The 13,408-nt window shown below is 47.4% G+C and overlaps 1 protein-coding gene across 1 annotated transcript; it reads right to left on the reverse strand.

Annotated features, from left to right (window-relative positions):
- Positions 1 to 439: 439 nt before the first annotated feature.
- LOC139229145 (WAP, Kazal, immunoglobulin, Kunitz and NTR domain-containing protein 1-like) lies at positions 440 to 4,863 on the reverse strand. The gene is made up of 2 exons (XM_070860807.1): positions 4,633 to 4,863; positions 440 to 1,936 (listed from the first exon to the last, which is right to left on the reverse strand). The coding sequence occupies exons 1-2, from the start codon at positions 4,861 to 4,863 to the stop codon at positions 440 to 442; spliced, it is 1,728 nt and encodes a 575-aa protein (XP_070716908.1).
- Positions 4,864 to 13,408: the final 8,545 nt, after the last annotated feature.

The raw sequence follows: 13,408 nt of genomic DNA on the forward strand, positions 1-13,408 counted from the left end.
GACACCTGGGGGAGTGGGGCTGGAGGAGATTATAGAGATAGGGAGGGGCGAGAAGGATAGGCAAACAATTATGAGTGAGCTCCTCTGTAAAGTTCATACCTATGCTCTCTCACTCACTGAGCTTCTCTGCAAATGGCAATCTCCCCTTGTCTGTCTTTCATATATTCTGTGCGTCGATGTATAATAGAGGTCAGGCAGTTTAAAAATTATGCATATCAATTAAACAAACAGTTTTAAAAAATCACAATGTTATACAGCTACTGTAAAGCCAGCATCGCAGAGGTGGATCGAACTGTTTGCACATTTACTGGGACACAGTGGAAAACCTCCAGAAATAACAGAGTTGCCAAGAAATGCCCAACTCTCGCTCTCAGATCTTGATGTGGCAGTGTGGCCCACCCGGACCGTTCCGGCTAGAATTATCTGTGGGTGGTTGAGCTTAATCCTGGAAGCGGTGCAAGAATTCGCAAGTCTTTTTCTCAATGATCTCGTACATTTTCTTCACCCGTTTGTCACTGACAGTGCGCACATAGCTGTCAGCATCCAGCACTGCCATTCCATCGTGGACCTCGCCCATGATCAGGAGGGGCCCGTCTGCCAGGGTCATGTTTGGACACGGGCAGTTCCAGTCCATGTTGATCAGGGTCACCTCCAAGTGTTTGAAGTCGAAAAACTTGAGCCCCATTTTCTCGTCCTTCAGCACCTCGTCCAGGGTGAACCTGGCGACCCCAGAGTCTGGTTCCTCGACGATCTCGGTCACCCGGCCCACGATGGCGTAGTCGCTGCGGCAGAAGCTGGGCACGATCTTGTGCCGGGGCCTGCAGGCTTTGCAGCGTTGGTTTTTGGGGAAGGGGCAGGTGCCCTCGCACACCTCCTTGCTCTCGAAGTTGTTCCTGTTGCCCTGGCAGCCGCCGAACACAAAGGCGTGGCACTGCCTCATGAGCGAGTTGTAGGCCCAGCGGGCCTGCCACAGCCTGCAGGGGCCCTGCACGGCGGGGAAGCTGCAGATGTTCACCGTCTCGTTGATGCAGGCCCGCCGGCACTCCTCGTACGTCTCGAAGCGATTCCTGCTGCCGTCGCAGCCCCCGAAGGTGAAGGTGGAGCAGGCGGCCCTCTGGGGGTCGTGGTACCAGCGGACGTGCCGCCGGCCGCATTGCCTCTTGTCCGGCTCTCGGGAGCACTCTCCCGGGGGCAGAGGCGGGCTTTTGGCGGCCGTGTCCGGCCCCGAGTGCTCCCGCCTGATGACCGACAGCGGGAAGTCGGCCCTGAGCAAGCCGGCGGCGTTCCTGGCCGTACACGTGTAGATCCCCGCGTCCTCCTGGCGGGCGCTGTAAATCACCAGCTGCCCGATGTTGGTCACCACCACGTTGGCGTACATCTGGTCGGGGCGCATGATGATGTTCTCCCGCTCGTCGCTCTGTTTCTCCCAGGTGATGTCGGGCCGGGGGCGCCCGCTCACGTCGCAGTGGAAGCTGACTGTGCCCCCCAGGTAGACGGACTGGTGGAAAGGGTTGGTGTACAAGGCCGGGGCCACCGAGCCCTCCAGCGAGGTGGTGGACGTGGGGTCGGTGGTGGTCTCCAGCGGCTGGGGGCTGGTGTTGGGCCAGCTGATGTGGTACCGGCAGGTCACCACGCTCAGGCTGATGCCTCGGATGCACGCCTCGGCGTCCATGTAGCACTTGTTGTAGTAGGTCAGGCCGTCCGAGGCGCACGTGAAGTTGGGCTCCTTCTCACAGCGGTCCTTGCACTTGCACACCGGCTGGCCGTCCCAGATATCGCACTCGGAACCCTGCTGGGTGCACACCGTCCTCTCGCACGTCGCCTCCTTGGGCAGGTCCATGCCCAGGGAGGCCAAGCTGCCGTCGGCAAACCTCGCGGCCACACAGCTCCTCAGGCCACACACGTTCGTGCAGCACTTCTCAAAGTTCTGGCAATCCTGAAATCAGCAATGGACACAACAGTTACTACATAAGAAATAGGAGCAGGAGTAGGTCAGTCGGCCCTTGTTTCCACTCGGGCAGACTAGAACTAGAACCTTCTCTCAGAGGGTTGCAAATCTGTGGAATTCGCTGCCTCAGAGAGCTGTGGAGGCTGGGTTATTGAATAAAGTTAAGACAGAGATAGACAGTTTCTTAACCGATAAGGGAATAAGGGGTTATGGGGAGCGGGCAGGGAAGTGGACCTGAGTCCATGATCGGATCAGCCATGATTGTATTAAATGGCAGAGCAGGCTCGAGGGGGCATATGGCCTACTGCTGCTCCTATTGCATATGATCTTCGAACCTGCTCCGCCAGTTAATAAGATCACGACTGATCTTCTTCCTCAACATCACTTTCCTGCACTACCCCCATATCCTATAATATTTAAAAATCTATCAATCTTTGTCTTGAATATATTTAACGACTGAGCCTCCACAGCCCTCTGGGGTAGAGAATTCCAAAGATTCATAACCCTCTGAGTGAAGAAATTTCTCCTCATCTCAGTTCTAAATGGCCAACTTCTTATTCTGAGACTGTGACCCCTGGTTCTAGACTCCCCAGCCCAGGGGAAACATCCTCCCTGCATCTACCCTGTCAAGCCCTGTAAGAATGTTGTATGTTTCAATGAGATCCCCTCTCATTCTTCTAAACCCTAGAGAATATAGGCCTCGTCTCCTCAATCTTTTCTCATAGGACAATCCTCCCATCCCAGGAATCAGACAGGCGAACCTTCGTTGCACTCGCTCTGTGGCCTTCCTTAGCTCAGGAGACCAAAACTGTACAGTGGGGAACGGGCTGATTACTGACCACTGATAGGTTCCTAACATTGCTTTTTCATGAGACACTTCATCGATCGACTGAAATCCACACACAAAACAAAACAAAATGTCAGCACGCTGTTACAACAGATTAATCAATATTGTTGACAGCATTTAAATCATATGAGGTGGAATTTCCTGTGTATCTGCGCCAAGGGACACACAAAACTGGGGTTTAATAAGCAGAGTAAAAGACTGAGGAAACTCGGGCACAAGTGTGTTCCACACGTAATTCAGCTACGCCCAAATGTCCTTGCTCTTTTAAGCCCGTCTATCAATCCCTTCTCTCGATCACATCCAGGCTCATTGTAATCGCTCCGTTTCTGTGGAGAGGCGCTCCTGGGACAGTAGGGTGGCGCTAAGTCCACCATCATGCTCCCGAGCCCAGGGCCCTCCGGCAACATCAGCGCTGCGTGGATGCTCCGCTGGGCCACCAGAGAAGCCCTCAACTGGGGCAACAGCCCGGCACCCATAACAGAGGATGGCCTGCAGGATGGCGGCCCGGTCGAAGGCGAGGGCCACCAGTATTGATGGCAGTTGTGTTGGTGATTCTCTTCGATATGGACAGAGCTTTGCTCTCAGAACGACGGAAGGGGCCGCTGGGCAGCATGTGTCTGGAAAGCGAAATGAGGCCGACAGAAAAGTATGGCGGCCAACGGCGCAAAGGGCCTCCCCTTTAAGGGACGCCCCGGTGGCGGATGTCTGCCATCTCTGAGGCGATTTCCCCCGCAGGGCAGTGTGGAATCGGCGCGCGCGGCAATGGTGCTCCCTCAGCACTGCACTGCCAGCCTAGATTTTTGTGCTCAAGTCTCTGATGTAGGACTTGAACCCACAACCTTCTGACTCAGCAGGCAAGAGTACCAGGCTCCAAAGCCCCAAGCTCTGGAATTCCCTCCCTCAACCTCGCCGCCTCCCTACCGCTCTCTACTCCTTTTAAGATGCTCCTTAAAACCTACCTAGCTTTTGGTCATCTGCCGTAATTTCTCCTTATGTGGCTCGAGGTGAAATATTTTGTCTCATGACACTCCTGTGAAGCGCCTTGGGGCGTGTTACGATGCTAAAGGCACTGTATAAATACAAGTTGTTATCGACTTCAAGAAGGAGGGAGGGAACGAAATCCCAAATTGCAGGAGGATTTCATTGTCTATGGCAGCAAGACCATTGGGTCAATTCATACTGTAGGATAACTGTGGAAAATGAAAGGATTGTGGCTTTAAACTCTGCAGAGGTCTATCCCTCTTGGACTTGCCCCTCTCAATTGCAGGGCATAATATTCGCAAAAAAAAGTCGTTCCCCGCTGCCCATTTGCTGTCCAAAGTGATTACAATTAGAAGTTTCACAGATGCAGACGAACATTTAAGTTATACCACCCCCCCCCCGCCCCCCTCTCCCTAAAAAACAGTGTAGCGTTTGGCGATATTCACATGTGTTCTGCTTGCTAAAAAAAAAGTGACTTTGAAATCCTGGTGACCCTCAAACAGTTATGCCCAGTATCTATCAGATCAGCTATAATCTATATAATATATATGAACATTTCGAGATAGGGGCGGGGGGACAGACAAAGAGAAAGCATGTGCCCAGTACAATGAGGCCGAAACGTTAATTTCACACACACACACACAAAATATTAAGTGGTTTTCCTCAATACAATGCTTTTGTGGATGAATGTCGAACTTTGGAGTTTACAGACAAGTGAGTCTTGGCTAGACAATGTATAAGAAAGGTTAGCTTTCCCTACCCCCGTTGTGATCAGTATCATTCATCGCCACTTTGACCTGAGCAATTACAACAGATTTCAGGACAAGATGTCTATTACAGCGCATGTTGGTTCTACCTCGTCGGCGTTGCATTCCCTCTCGCAGGTGCTCTGAGCATCTACCCACAGGTTAGGGTTGAGCTGGTTTGGGCAGGCGCCGGGGTAAGAGAGCTTTCCTCGGGGGAGACTGGCGCCTTCGGTCAGTCCCAACAAGCTCAGCACGATCAGCAGTGTCCTGGGCTTCTTTACAAACCTCAGTCCCAGTCCACTTCTACAGCACTTTACACATCCGTGCAATAACACCAGCATTTTTTGGGTTTGGGTTTTGGTTTGGTTTTAACTTCCAAAAAAAAAAGTTCCCTCCTCCCGCCCCTCCAAACTTTACTTAATAAAAATAAATGTTTTTTTTAAAAAAAAGTTTACTGAAAGAATTGAAAGTTCAGGCAGTTTTAAAATAGGGCTATTCATTGGGTAATGGGGCATAAAGGACAGTCTGTAACCTGAGCAGACTCGATTTACATGGTGAAAGTGGGAGGTGTCTGTGTTTCAACATCAAAAAACTTTTTTTTTGCTGACCTCGGCCACAGCCCCGTCTGGTCACTGCGACAGGGCAAACATGATCCGGGGAATCCGGCACTTCAAACACAAGTTTCTAACCAAACAAACTGGGGTAATGGGGGGGGGGGGGGGAGATGAATGTGCATAACAATTCGTCTGGAAATTCAAAGGTGTGGGTATTTTAAATATGCAGCAAAACTTAAATACAAATGGATTATGCGTTTCTTGACAAGAGCGAGGAGGGAAGACTAGTAGAGGCCTTTAAGGGTATGGCAGAATTAGATTCAGTAACATTCTTAGCTCAGACACAACACTGTTTGAAGTTAAGGGTGTCAAAAGAAAATATTTTTCCCTCCAGTAAGGGAGTGATCGAAACGTGCAAGTGATTATCAGCCCAACGGAAAACCGTGACAACTTTGCTTTAAACAAAGGACTGAATGAATTCCTGTCAGTAAATGGGGATCAGGCCTGTTAGTTCCAGAATCACAGTCAGGAAACTGAGGGTAGGGATTGGAAGGGTAGACTGCGACCTCCTGCCCAAACAGTACAATTCTCTCGCCTTTTGTCAAATTCTTCCGGGATTACACAATTTAATGAATGTTTGTGTTTTGAAGCACTCTGCAGTAGTGAAGTTCTAGTTGAATTATTGTGTCAGCCTTGGCTCAATGGTAGCCCTCCCGAGTCAGAAGGCCGTGGGTTCAAGTCACACTGCAGAGACTTGAGCACAAAATTCTAAGCTGACACTTCAGTGCAATACTGAGGGAGCGCTGCACTGTCGGAGGTGCCGTCTTTCAGATGAGACGTTAAACCAAGGCCCCGTCTGCTCTCTCAGGTGGATGTAAATGATCCCATGGCACTATTTCAAACAGCTTTGGGACATCCTGGGATAAAGAAAAAGACGTTTATTTTATTTGGCGCCTTTCACGACCACCAGACATCTTTGCAGCCAATGAAGTATTTTAAAGTGTAGTCACTGTTGTAATGTGGGAAAGTCAGCAGCCAATTTGCACACAACAAGCTCCCACAAACAGCAATGTGGCAATGAGCAGATAATGTGCTTTTGTTATGTTGATTGAGGGATAAATATTGACCAGGACACCAGGGATAACTCCCCTGCTCTTCTTCAAAATAGTGCCCTGGGATCTTTTACGTTCACCTGAGAGGACAGATGGGGCCTCGGTTTAATGTCTCATCTGAAAGACGGCACCTCCGACAGTGCAGCACTCCCTCGAGTGTCAACATAGATTTATGTGCTCAAGTCCCTAGAGTGCCTCAGAGGCGAGCGCGCTACCCACTGAGCCACAGCTGAGTGCTATATAAATGCAAGTCTTTTTTAATTATTGAGATGAAATGTGACCCTTTAGTTGGTGAGTTGTGCGTTTAGTACAGGTTGCGCTCCAACAACGCAACTTCTGCCAATTGTCTATCCTTTTCTCCCATTTGCCCCCCAAATACTCTTCCTTGAGTATTCCTTAAAATTCCTGCACTACTTTAACCAGGCCGTTCGCCCATTTGGGGTCGCACACCATAGAATTTCTCACAAACCCATCACCCATTTCATTCCCACAGGAAATTAAACCCCTCAAGGTTGGGTCATCAGGCAGCAGGAGGCAAATTGTTTCTCTAATATCAGAGTAGCAAATAGAACAATTTGTTGAACTTTTTCCGTTTAGTTAAAAAAAAGTAAGACTTGCATTTATATAGCGCCTTTCATGACCACCGGACGTCTCAAAGCACTTTACAGCCAATGAAGTACTTTTGGGAGTGTAGTCACTGTTGTAATTAGTTAATTAGTTGCAAAGGTGCAATGTTTGTGCGTCAGTGCGTATCCTTTACTATGAGGTAACTTACTGCCTGTTGGTGCTGTTTGGGTCTACATTGCAACTTGGGTATAATCTTAAGGGCAGTTTTCTTCAGCTGGGTGAATTGGTGGCACTTACGCCAAAAGGGTGTGCGTTCAAATCCCCACTTTAAGACCCGAGCACAAGATTTAAGGTAACAATCTAGTGCAGTGTTAATGAGGTGTGGCTTTGTTCGAGGTCCTGTCCTTCTGATGACACATTCTGATGACTCCGGTGCATTCTAATAACCCCATGGCACTATTCAAAGCACAGTCGGGAGTCTCTCTCAGTGTCCTGGCCAACATTTTTCTCTCGACCAACGCCACCAAAGTCGATGATTAATGAATCATCTCATAGCTGTTTGGGGAACGCTGCTGTGAAAAAACTGGTTGCCTTGCTCAACTGCATAACAACAGTGATCAGACTTCGAAAAGCAATTCATTGTATTGTGGGACGATTTGCAAAATCTCCTCGAGAATTCATAAGGCACGGCGTAAATTCAAATGCTTTCCTTCTTTAACAGCTGTGGCTCAGTGGGCAGCACTCTTGCCTCTGAATCAGAAGGTTGTGAGTTCAAGTCCCACTCCAGAGACTTTGGCAAATTTTGTAGCAATCAGGTTTGTTCTCTCAGGTGGAATTCCCACGGCACTATTTCGAAGAAGAGCAGGGAATTTATCCCCAGTGTCCTGGGGCCAATATTTATCCCTCAATCAACATCACTATAACAGGTTATCTGGTCATTATCATATTGCTGTTTGTGGGAGTTTGCTGTGCACAAATTGGCTGCTGCGTTTCCTACATTACAACAGTGACTGCACTTCTAAAGTACTTCATTGGCTGTAAAGCGCTTTGGGGCATCCTGAGGTTGTGAAAGGCACTATATAAATGCAAGTCTTTCTTTCTTTTTCTTTTGCTATGTAACAGCAATACATCAAAATTATAGTTTGCAGTATTGATCAGTTGTAGCAATCAGGTCAAAGCATTTCACATCTGATCGACTCGGAGATGTGTTGCTCTCTGGGCTGCTGATTGTGACAGACTGTGATGCGTGGGTTAAAATCCTGGGCCACATTAATTTCTTATCTCTCGTGTGCCAGGCTCCACACGTCTGGCTCTCCAAAGCTGTCAGGTGTGAAAGATTTTAAATAGATTATTCTGTCCGATAGATGTTGAAGCTGTGGCCTCAAAACCTCCTCGCCACACATTTAAAGAGAAATCCGAGTTCATGTGGATTGAGCTCTTAACACTTTCGTGCCCGCCTTTTATACACAGCTGCTTATTTTGGGTTGCTTTGCGAATCTCATTCATTGGCTAAAATGTTTCATTGCATAAAAATGAAAAATGCTAAATATTAATGTTTTAACACATTTACAATTTTTTATGCCTTTTCTAATTAATGAAAGATTTGCATTTATATAGCGCCTTTCACAACCACCGGACGTCCCAAAGCGTTTACACCCAATTAAGTACTTTAAAAAAAAGTGTAGTCACTGTTGTAATGTAGCAAACGCGGCGGCCAATTTGCGCACAGCAAGCTCCCACAAACAGGAATGTGATTTTTTTTTTGTGATGTTGATTGAGGGATAAATATTGGCCATGGATAACTCACCTGCTCTTCTTCAAAATAGTGCCATGCAATCTTTTACATCTACCTGAGAGAGCAGACAGAACCTCAGTTTAACGTCTCATCTGAAAGACGGCACCTCAGCACTGCACTGGAGTATCAGCCTAGATTTTTGTGCTTAAGTGGGACTTGAACCCACAACCTTCTGACTCAGAGGCAAGAGTGCTGCCCATTGAGCCACGGCTGACACTGAAACCCATAAGGAGACCCTGGATTGTTCCAGTATCATCAAACAAAAAACAAAAGTTCACCCATTTTATATGGGGCACAGTTAATAAGGAACTAAACCCTAAAACAAAGGAAACTCATAAAATTAAATAATATTATTTCCAGTGTCCAATATACAGCCCAATCCCTGTGTGTCCATTGGTCATGGAAGACAACAACAGCAACCTGCATTTATATAGCATCTTTAACGTAGTAAAACATCCCAAGGCACTTCACAGGAGTGTTATCAAACAAAATTTGACCCCCAAGCCACACAAGGAGGTTTTAGGACAGGTGACCAAAAGCTTGGTCAAAGAGGCAGTGGGTATTACGGAGCGTCTTAAAGGTGGAGAGAGAGGTGGAGGATTAGGGGGGGAATTCCAGAGCTTAGGGCCGAGGCAGATGAAGGCATGACCACCAATGATGGAGTGAATAAAATAGAGGATGCCCAAGAAGCGAGAATTGGAAGAACCTAGAGTTCTCGGAGAGTTGAAGGGCTGGACGAGGTGACAGAAATAGGGAGGTCATTGAGGGATTTGAACACGTGGGTGAGAACTTAAAAACCGAGGCGTTGGCGGGCCGGGAGGCATTGTAGGTCAGCGAGCACAGGACTGATGGGTGAACGGGACTTGGTACGTGGTACAGTCACCAATAAAATACGTTAACATCTTTCACTATCAGAACCTGATTGCCGATTTTCAGGTGTTGCTGCCTTTTTTTTAAAAAAACCTATTTCATCTTGTTTTTTAAATGTTTCTGTTTGGGATGCAGAGTCACTATGAGAGGGCTGCCCAGGTTTACCGAGTCAGAAAGTTGTGGGTTCCGGTCCCACTCCAGAGATTTGAGCACAAAAATCCAGGCTGACACTCCCGGTGCAGTGCTGAGGGAGCGCCGCACTGTCGGAGGTGCCGTCTTTCGGCTGAGACATTAAACCGAGGCCCCGTCTGCCCTCTCAGGTGGACGTAAAAGTTCCCATGACACTATTTCGAAGAAGAGCAGGGGAGTTATCCCCGGTGTCCGGGACCAATATTTATCCCTCAATCAACGTAACAAAAACAGATTCTCTGATCATTGTCACATTGCAGTTTGTGGGAGCTTGTGGAACATCCCAAAGTCAATTAAGTACTTTTTGAAGTGTAGTCACTGTTGTAATGTAGGGAAAGCAACAGCCAACAAGCTCCCATACTCTGGTTATTTGTAATGTTGATTGAGGGATAAATATTGGCCCAGGACAGCGGAGATAACTCCCCTGCTCTTCTTCGAAATAGTGTCATGGGAACTTTTAGACCAACCTGAGAGAGCACTCAAGGCCTCAGTTTAATGTCTCATCTGATAGACGGTACCTCTGACAGTGCAGCACTGCCTCAGCACTGCACTGGGGTGTCAGCCGAGATTTTTGTGCTCAAGTCCCTGGAGTGGGATTTAAACCCACAATCTTTTGACTCAGAAGCATGTGTGCTACCCACTGAGACACAGCTGACAAAGAAGGTTTGCAGTTCATACAAGGTTCTATTTTGAGTAAGTCAGGTAGGAGGAATAGTCAGGCCTACTAGGCTAGCGACCCATCCTTGAAAAGAACATCAGGTGCCTAGACAGGCTTTGATTGTAGAGAGCATCAAGGTCGAATTTCCTTCTCGCCCAACGTCGACATTGACTATTCCAACGCACTCCTGGCTGGCCTCCCACATTCTACCCCATGTAAATTAGAGGTGATCCAAAACTCGGCTGCCTGTGTCCTAACTCATACCATGTCCCACTCACCCATCACCCGTGCTCGCTGACATACATTGGCTTCTGGTTACGCAAGGCCTCGATTTCAAAATTCTCATCCTTGTTTCCAAATCCTTCCATGGCCTCACCCCTCCCTATCTCTATAATCTCCCTCAGCCTCACAACCCTCCGAGATGTCTGCACTCCTCTAATTCTGCCCTCATGAGCAGCCCTGATTATAATCGCTCAACCATTGGTGGCCGTGCCTTCTGTTGCCTGGGCCCTAAGCTCTGGAACTCTCTCCCTAAACCTCTCCGCCTCTCTACCCCTCTCCTCCTTCAAGATGCTTCTTAAAACATATCTCTGTGACCCCACCTGCGCTAATTTCTACTTATGGGGCTCGGTATCAAATTTTTATCTCATAATACTCCTGTGCAGCGCCTTGGGACGTCTCACTACATTAAAGATGCTATATAAGCAGGGACTAGTGGAGTGCCGCAGGGCTCAGTGCTGGGACCCCAGCTCTTTACAATATACATTAATGATTTGGATGAAGGAATAGAGTGTAATATCTCCAAGTTTGCAGATGACACTAAACTGGGTGGCGGTGTGAGCTGTGAGGAGGATGCTAAGAGGCTGCAGGGTGACTTGGGCAGGTTAGGTGAGTGGGCAAATGCATGGCAGATGCAGTACAACGTGGATAAATGTGAGGTTATCCATTTTGGGGGCAAAAACACGAAGGCAGAATATTATCTGAATGGCGGCAGACTAGGAAAAGGGGAGGTGCAACGAGACCTGAGTGTCATGGTTCATCAGTCACTGAAAGTGGGCACGCAGGTACAGCAGGCGGTAAAGAAGGCAAATGGTATGTTGGCCTTCATAGCTAGGGGATTTGAATATAGAAGCAGGGAGGTCTTATTGCAGTTGTACAGGGCCTTAGTGAGGCCTCACCTGGAATATTGTGTTCAGTTTTGGTCTCCTTGTCTGAGGAAGGACGTTCTTGCTATTGAGGGAGTGCAGCGAAGGTTCACCAGACTGATTCCAGGGATGGCTGGGCTATCATATGAGGAGAGATTGGATCAACTGGGCCTTTATTCACTGGAGTTTAGAAGGATGAGAGGGGATCTCATAGAAACATATAAGATTCTGACGGGATAGGACAGGTTAGATGCGGGAAGAATGTTCCCGATGTTGGGGAAGTCCAGAACCAGGGGACATAGTCTTAGGATAAGGGGTAGGCCATGTAGGACTGAGATGAGGAGAAACTTCTTCACTCAGAGAGTTGTTAATCTGTGGAATTCCCTGCCGCAGAGAGTTGTTGATGCCAGTTCATTGGATATATTCAAGAGGGAGTTAGATATGGCTGTTACGGTTAAGGGGATCAAGGGGTATGGAGAAAAAGCAGGAAAGGGGTACTGAGGGAATGATCAGCCATGATCTTATTGAATGGCGGTGCAGGCTCGAAGGGCCGAATGGCCTACTCCTGCACCTATTTTTCTATGTTTCTATAAATATAAGTTGTTGTTAGTGTTTCCCCGGATGCTTCTCTTAGTCACAAAGATCACAGGGGCATCTGACAATCTTCCTTCCCCATACATTTCGGACAGTACCAAAAGAAACCTGAAAGAATTAAAAATATATAATGGCTCTGAAATTTCGATGTCCCGGTTCCGTACGAAGTTCCTACGGACCCGGGAAGGCATCGGAAAAGCCGGGTTTCAGCACGCAATGCGCATTTCCTGCTTTTCCGATCTGTCTAAGTTTCTGGCTCGATAGATCTCGCGCATATCGGGAGCGAGGACACTTGCAGGGCAAGATTTCCGATATTTACGAATATCTTGCCCAGCAAATATCCTCAAAAATCTTGCGCCTAAAAAAGCAGGCGTATAGCCTACTTTTACAGGCGCATGTGTTTAAAAATACATAAAAACATTAAAATTAAATTAAATAAACACATATGAAAACATACTTTATTGTTAAAAACCCTCCCCACTACGGTAAATTAATTTTAAGGCATCTTTAAAAAAAAGTCGGGAAAATATTATTTTTTTATATAAGAACTTTAATTTAAATGATTCTTAAATATGTTGTGTATTTTTCTATTTTTTTATTGATTTTTTGTGTGTATGGAGGGGTTTCTCATTCATAATAATGGGAACTCCAACTTACGGAGTTTCCATTATTATGAATGAGAAAATACTGTACCTTGATTGGCTGCCCAGAGCCATGTGACTCCAGCTCCAGCCCTGCACACGTCCCGATGTGCACGTGCGGCGATGCGTAGGAGTGAAGGCCTCAGGCTCGGAAGTTCGAGCGGGCGCAGGAGCAACAGGTAAGTGCGCAGTTTTTTCCCCTTTTTTCTTTAGTTTGCCCATGGGAAGACGTCTAGCGGAATTTCAGGCCCATAATTGTTCTTTAATTCGACAGTGCCAGCAGGTGCTTTAGAGCAAACCGCTACTCTTGATGGCACTAGGATCCTGGAGAAATCTCCCCCACACTGCTTTTGTCAAACCTGAAGAGTGTCCAAGCGATCTAATGATACACTGCTATCAATCTAGTGCAAATTAAGGACTGGATTGATTTTACAGAGAGGAGGCAGTGACTTAGAACATTGGTCTTTCACCTCTGGGATCTGAGTTCAAATCCTCTACAGACCGATGAGATGGAAGTCTCCTTTGATGGCTGTGACAGCCTTCGATGAAATGAGTTTAAACAACCCCAAACCCGGATTGTAATGAGACTGCAGGAAAAACAAAAAAAAAAACTGTCCATAAATTCAGCACGAAATTATTGGATTCATTCAAAGACAATAAGGGAGAGCTGGTGCGGAAAACAGAGAAATTCACAGTGGAGCAATGGGATGTGTTTTTCTGAGGATTGAAGTTTAAGCCACCTTGCTGGGTCCTTCACTCTC

The sequence above is a fragment of the Pristiophorus japonicus genome, chromosome 18 (assembly GCF_044704955.1).
Source record: "Pristiophorus japonicus isolate sPriJap1 chromosome 18, sPriJap1.hap1, whole genome shotgun sequence".
NCBI lineage: Eukaryota > Metazoa > Chordata > Chondrichthyes > Pristiophoridae > Pristiophorus > Pristiophorus japonicus.